This window comes from Monodelphis domestica, chromosome 2 (assembly GCF_027887165.1).
Source record: "Monodelphis domestica isolate mMonDom1 chromosome 2, mMonDom1.pri, whole genome shotgun sequence".
Taxonomy (NCBI): domain Eukaryota; kingdom Metazoa; phylum Chordata; class Mammalia; order Didelphimorphia; family Didelphidae; genus Monodelphis; species Monodelphis domestica.
In genome coordinates, this window is record NC_077228.1 from 381563392 (window position 1) to 381571262 (window position 7871).

At 36.7% G+C, this 7871-nt stretch overlaps 1 protein-coding gene across 1 annotated transcript; it reads right to left on the minus strand.

Moving 5' to 3' along the window:
• Positions 1-4569: 4569 nt before the first annotated feature.
• Positions 4570-7558, minus strand: LOC130457428 (WASH complex subunit 3-like). Its single transcript, XM_056818673.1, has one exon. It carries the CDS (start codon positions 7443-7445, stop codon positions 6846-6848), a length of 600 nt encoding a protein of 199 aa, XP_056674651.1. The 5' UTR covers positions 7446-7558; the 3' UTR covers positions 4570-6845.
• Positions 7559-7871: the final 313 nt, after the last annotated feature.

A 7871-nucleotide genomic window follows, 5' to 3' on the forward strand; every position in this document is an offset into this window, starting at 1 on the left:
CTATTGTGAAGATTAAATTAAATATATCCCCTGATTGTAAAGATTAAATTAACTCCCCTGTCCCTTTTGAGATTTAACCAACAAAGGTATAAACACCTCATTCACACTTGAGTGGGGAAGGTCTGTGACCCACGTGTACAATAGTGGGTATCAGAATCAAACTAATTACCCCTTGGACAGTCCTAAAGCAAAGCTTCAACAGTAATTGGTAGATGTAAAAATTGAAGGCCGGCACAGAAAATGATGCAAAAGGGTGTCTTTAAAAGGGAGTTACAACTTCTTGTGGAGGAGATTCCTTAGAGATTTGTGGGAGATTTTCAAAGATCTTTGTCTGAGATCTTCAGAGAGGACTTTGACTTCTGTAGTTCTGAGTTCAAGTTGGAGTCTGGTGAAGAATCTGCTGACTGGACCTGAGACCTGTACTTTGGTGAGACTGTTCTTAAATCTCTCCCTCTTGACTGACACATGGTGAGTGAAAAGAGCTGATTCCTTTCCTGGATAGTCTGAAGACATTAGCCTCAGGAGAGACCTAGCCTCTTGAGAGAGGCTCCCTGTATACCCAGGTCCTCAGCTAGAAGGGATAAGACCTTTTGGGTTAAGGACTAAACTCACCTGCCTATTTTTGAGCCAGGAGTAGGAACCAAATACTTAGTGCTTAGGCTAGATATTTTACCCTATCCTCTCTCTGATTTTCTAACTTCACTCTTTCTATATTTTGTCAATAAATTGTAAAGAAATCTTTTTGGAATTAATTAAATTCCTAGCAACCCTATTTTATAATAATCCAGCCCAAGCTTTTTATAATTAACCCCTTTCCCCTCTTATGCTACATAGATGATGTCAGTCCCTGTCAGTGTTCATTTTCTACATTCTTTCTTAATGTTTCTTGTAGTGTACTTACCCAACTTGGAGCACAATACACATAATGGTATTTGTTAGTAGACTTGAAAGAAAAAAGAAATCCAATCCCACATAGAAAGGTTGATTTATCAAAATCTAAAAGACAGTTTTGCTAATATGAAAGGATTTACTAATTGAATGCTCATGACTTTCTACTTTTTCTTATTCTTCTTTCACCTTCCAAAGAACAAAAAAACATAAACTGTTACCACATGGAAATGTAAAAGATGAGAACAGAATGAAGAATCTCTGAAGTACTGGTATAGAACTGTCCCACAGAGGATTTTAATTAAAATTCAGTGCTCCTGGTGCACGTATTGGAGATAAGACAAGAAGCACTGGAGAGAACATGCTCAGGTCTTTGTTTGCTCCTTCTTTCAACTTATTTGAATAAACTTTATCTGAAAGTAGGACTTGAATTGACAATTTTAAAGATATTTAATCTATCATTACTAAAAGATATCTTCTTGTGGTTTATTTCTATGGCTCACTCAATTACTTTAATTATTTGGTTCTAATGATGATATGTATGCTGTCTTAAAATATTAAAGCTTAAAACTTCACTAAGACTTTTGGGATACTATATTACACACATATAGTATATGCATATATGATAGAGAGGTAGAGAGAAAGAAAGAGTGTGAGAGACAGAAATTGAAAGTCTCTCATGGAAATTCCCTAGACCAGTGATAGTGAAACTTTTAGATCACAAATACCCAAATTGCAACCCTCTTGCTGCATGTGAGCTCATCCCTTACCCCAGATAAAGGAGGGAGGGAGCACACTCAATGGGCAGCTGGCAGAGGGGCAGGTGATGTGACTAATGTCCTCAGGCTCATGTGGAGAGTGGGAAGGAAGAAGTCCCCCCCAGCATGTGTGCCACAGTTTTGTCAACACAGCACTAGACTAATAGAGATCAGTCAATCAACAAGTGTTTATTAAATATCTCCTATGATAGGTGCTGGAGATACAAATATGAAAGTGAAACAACTTATTTGTAAATTATAGTAATAGAGACTTGTCTGGGTCCCCAAGAAATTCAGGGATTTGCCCAAACATGCAACCATATTATATACAAGGAAAAGCTTAAGCCTAGATCTTCTTACTTTCAAAGCTTTCTCTATTATACAGTAATGATTTATCCACATTGTGCTTAATACTTTCTTCATAGCATTCCTTTGATGTAGGCAGTGTACGAATTATTAGGTTCATTTTCTGATGGCAAAGTGAGTTGTGAGAGGTAAAGTGTTTTGTCCAAGGCATTTGCTAGATGTGCCACTAGTGAGCCTTAAGCCCAAGTTTCTCCCCAAATCTGTGTTTTTTGGTTAGTGACTTCTCTTAATTCAATATAATCTTGTTCATTATTCTCATTCATACACACACACACACACACACACACACACACACACACTCTTTTCTTCAAAATGAATTGTGAATTTCTTATCTGAGCTTGCCCCAGGTAAAATTTTGAAGTGGTGACAGTAATTCCCTTGGTTTCCTAGCATACTCCCCATCTATTTACCTCTGTAGCAAAATCTTATTCTAATATGCCTTCTTTACACTTCAGTATAAATAGCAGTCATAGTACCTGATCATATAAGCTCAGGCTTAATTCTATAACTTTCCTTCTCAAAATCCTTAAATGACTCACCAAATAGCATAAAATTTAGATAACTTCAATTGGCAGTCAATACCCCCACAATATGATAGTAAAACTTCTTTTTTGAGTTTTACTTAGTTACCTTCATTTAATAGTAACTAATGCTTTGGCTAAGCTAGTCGACTCACCTTCACTCTTTCCCCTATTTTGCTACAGTTCCATGAATGGCTTCATGCCTTGCTTCACATCATTTCCTTTGCCAGAAATTCTCTTTGTTCTACATCCTCACCAGTTGAAATTTCTTGGAAGGTCTACTTAAAATGCTACCTTTTTTATTATCTCTCTGTATGCTTCCAGTTGGAAGTGATTTCTCTGCCTTTTTTTCTTTTTACATTCTTGATGAAATCACCAGTCTTCATGAATTCAGTGAGTCTTCTGATGATGATTACCATACACACACACACACACACACACACACACACACACACACACACACACACACAACCCCTGTCTCTTTCCTAGCTGCTGTCCTACATCAACTGCCTATTTAACAATGCTCATTTGATATATTTGAATTATCTCAAACTCAACAGGCCCCAAATTAAACTCATCATCTTTCCCCTCAAATCCACTCCTCTGATGAATTTCCCTATGTTTGTCAAAGTTACCCTCATTTTCACTACTATCCCAAGTTTCTAACCTTTATGCTATCCTTAAATTCCTACAGGTCATATAAAGTCAATTGTCAAATCTTGTCATTTCTGTTTCCACAAAGTCTCTTGCATCTGACCTTTCTCTTTTCATATCAGACAACTTTAATCCAGTCCTTTGTCTTCTTGCCTATCCTAGACAGTCTCCCTGTTTTCAATCTCTCCTCACTCCAGCCCAGCCTTCACATCTGGTTGGCCTCTAATATCATCTACAGTCTGTTCTCTTTGGTCTGTAAATTTCTTCACAGTTTAGCCCATACCTATCATTCATCATTAGAAACGACTCTTTTCTAATACTTTATGGTCCATCCAAACTGGTTTTCTTCTTTCTTTCTCTCACATGGCATCCTATATCCTCTTCTAAGTTAACCATTCATTCCCCATGCATGGAATATACACCACTCTCCTCTGCTGCATACCATCCCTCAATTCTTTCAAGAAAGAGCTCCAGAACCACCTTCTACTGGAAACCTTTTCTGATCCTCTTCAGAATGCCAGTACTCTCTCTCTGCTCTGTAGTTAGGAAACTTGTATTCATTCTAAATGTAGTAAGAATGCCAGACTTGGAGTTAGGAAGACAACTTCATGAATTCAGATGTGACCTCAGACACTGACTAGCTGTTTGACATTGGACAAATCAATTGCCTCAGTTTCCTCATCTGTAACATCAGCTGGAGAAGGAAAATGTCAACCACTCCAGTATCTCTGCCAAAAAAATAACCCCAAAGGGGTGATGAAGTATTAGTGCTCTCTCACACACACATATATACCTGTTGTCTCTCCTGGTAGAATATAAACACCTCAAGGGCAGGACATATTTCTTTCTTTTTTTTTTGTCTTTGCATCCCTATCACTTAGCACATTGCTGACACATAGTAAATACAAAGTAAATGTTTATTTTTGTTTATTTTTAATTTTTTTCAACCCTTACTTTCCATCTTAGAATCAATACTGTGTATTGGTTCCAAGGCAGAAGAGTGCTAAGAGCTAGGCAATGGGGGTTAAGTGACTTGCCCAGGGTCACAGAGCTAGGAAGTGTCTGAGGTCACATTTGAACCCAAGACCTCTAGTCTCTGGACTTGGCTTTCAATCCACTGAGCAACCCAGCTGCCCCTTAGCAAATGTTTTTTGATTGAGTATATAGATACAATTTGTCTCCTCTGTTAGAATGTAACTTTCTTGAAGGCAGGGATTATTTCCTTTGTTTTTTGCCTCTATTGATTATTGATTAACTGAACTGCTAAACTATTCCAAAACTTTGCTATGCATTTTACTATTCTTTCTGTTAAATTTATTTTTGTATAAACTATTTTCCTTGAAATATATTAAGTTTCTTGGGGAATTTATTTGAAGAGCTCATTTTTTTTTTTTAGTTTACAAAAGGCAAGTTTAATAAGATTATTAAAATCTATTTTATATATTCTTACAAAGGACTAGAAGTTTAATACATAAGAATATAATGGCCAAAGTAAGCATTTTTTCATTTACATGAATGAAATAATTTTTAATTTCTTAAGCAAGTCACTTTAACCTTTCTTGGCATTCATTGCTTCACCTGTAAGCCAAGGAAATTGGACCAAGATGATGTCCATGTGCTGAAAATAGTTATTTCCATTTGTGAAGATTGTTTATTGCTAGAAAGGTGCTAACAAGATTAACTATGTAGCAAAAATAGGTATTATATTGAAATTTGATTATTTAAAGTTGAAAGGACCTCAGTAATCAACTAGCTCAACTCTTTCCTTTGACAAATGGAGAAAGGTTAGCTGACTTGCCCAAGATCACAAAGAGAGTAAGAAACAGAGCTGGGATTTTGAGCCCATTTTATAGTACATCATAAAAATAAGTCTAGTCTTCACCGTCAATTCACTTCAAAGTGTTTAATAAGGTCTAGAGAAATAGAACTGCTTGTGGGAGGATAGAGAAAGGCAATACGAGGTCAATCAATTTCATCAAGGTTTATTAGCTGCTTGTTCAACCTACGTAGACTGAGGCAGCCATCACTAAGTCCTTCATTCTTATCCTCTAACTTATTAACATTTGAAGAAAAAGAAGGCTATATATACATACATATATATATATATGCATATATATATGTGTGTATACATATATTTTAATGATTGGCTGCCCCACTGGCAGTACAGTAACTGCTGCTGTATGAGATCAAAATGTGGGCATTTCTGCACTTTGTGAACTGGAGATAAAGCATGCTATTTTGAGCAACCTGTTCAGAAACAGCAGTTTTACTACATGGTGTTGCTTGGATGATGCCTCATAAGAGCACTTAGATACCATTCATCCGTTAATACAAGCTATGTTCTGTTTGCAGATACGAAGAAACTCAGTGGAGTGTGTTAAGGAAAATATTTAAAAATTGTATCACAATTGCAAGATTACAAAGATATATATTAATTCATTGTTAATTGTGGGCTCATTTGGGGTAGATTTTTAAAAAATAAATTTTCAAATAGAAAAATTCTGGAAGTCTTAAGTATGGCTTAGTATCAAATCCAGCCTCAGTTCCAAGGAGAACTAGTATGATTCTGTTCTTCTAGAGTAAAACCGTAAATTTAGGTCAATTCAATAACTGGGAAATAGCACCATCAAATAAGGTTCTCAATTTCTCCATGTAACAAATGTTTTAGAGATTTCTTAAGTGATCCTTTGTGTGCACCGTTATTTATAGAGGACTGTCTCTAAAAGTGAGAGGTTCCTATAGTATGTGCAAATTAATTGCTCTTTTTGAGCTGGCAGTCATAAAGGGTAACACAGTTGCTTATTAATTTCATTCAAGAGGACACTGCATTTACAGTCAGTGTTGACCATTATCTCTGTATCTCTGACTTTGATTATTATTATACAATGACCAAGTGCTGTTCACTAGTAAATAGGAAGAGGGCCATATTTGCAACTGCATCTTGATGTTACTATAGGTAATTTGGAGATTTTTAATTGTGCTATCTTTTGGTCAGAAAATTATTTAGTAAATCTAATGTAAGTGAACTCATGTGAACATTTTCATGCTAAAATGATTAGTATCAAGGTCCTCATCAATCTAACCAAGTTGGGTAGAGCTAATTAGGAAGTATATTACCTGCTATTGAAGTAAATAGGTTTTGTCTTTTGACTTATATTGTATCATTCCAGTTTGACAGCTTAATGCTTATAATGAAATTATGCTTTATTTTAATTAGGCTACTCAATTTTTGCTTGTTCAGGTACGTTGGGGTTATGGATCCTTCTATGCAGCAATAAGGTGCACTTTGTCAAGTTACCCATCTACCATGATAATAAAAAAGCCCTCTGGGTTTTTAAAACACAGAAATAATTTTTGGCCAATTATGTGGCTGGTGATTAATCCCCTCATGATTCAGACAAAATTCAAGTTAGTCATTATAGAAAATTTTCACAAATTAAGATGATTCCTGGATAATGTTTTTTCAACTTGTGATCAGAGGCATTGTGAAGAGCTAGAAATCTTAGTCTAGTAAATATTTTGTTAGTGAGGTGATCTCTGAAAGTTGTAACCCTCCAAGATAATGGATTTCACCTTAGCATACAAGTTGTAAACATCCCTCCTTCTATATATGTGTGTATCATATAGATATATGAATCCTATGAGGTCAACATGAAGTTCAGTCACTAAAAGAAGATTCACTATCTGAACTCTCTTTGGCATTTGCTTCACCTTCCCCATCAGGCACTGGAGCATCTGGCTTCTCAAGAAGATCTGGGTCCAGTCCTTCAGATATCATTTTGTTTCTTATTGCCATTACAGGAACACCCACTTGAACCATTTTGAGATATCTGGCATATCTTGGATCCTTGGCTACAGTTAAGATATGTTCTGCTGCTGCTTCACATTTCTGGGGTCCAGAGTCTTGTGTATTGTTCTGCTCGGATTGAGGAGACAGAGATGACTGTTGATCTGGAGTGGCTTCAGGACCATTTGTAACACTGTTAACATTTGTAGTTGATATTTCAAATTTGACATCTTCTAGACCCGGAATAGATGAAAGCTTTGCATCCAAAATATTGAGAGTTGTTTCTATTTGCTGAATCCGAAGAGAAAGAGCTGATAGTTTCTCCTCACAAACAGTAGAAAATCGGTTGAGGAACTGTACTGTATGTACCACAAACTGGTTTAGAAATGCAACAGTCCTTTTCTGTTGAATTGCAGGCACCTTGGTCAGGTCTATGCCCGACCCCATCAGAGGCAGCCCGTCCTCGTCCATCGCCCCGGCAAGCGTGCCCCACGCCCCCTGCCTTCCTAGCCCGGGCCCTGGAACCGGTTCCCAAGCGGCCCCCTCAGCCTGAGAACCTGCGGCCCTTTCCTCCCGGAAGTGGACACTGCCGAAGAGCTCATTTCTTAATCCATATTTGCATCTTCTTCAGTATCTAGTATCATTTCTTTAACAAACTAGTTGTTAAAGAAGTTTTCAGTGGTAACAGGTGATACCATGATTATTTGTTATAATTTTATGATCTTTTTTCCCCCAGAACCCACATATATCTGGATAATGACTTTACATCTTTACATCTGTGGGCACCTTGAATTGACCTTAAGGATATATATGGAACATTAGGGAGTAATATATACAGTGTTAAGTCATGTATTAGTTCTTATCTTTACCTTCTAAGAAAAGGGTAAACTTAGAAGG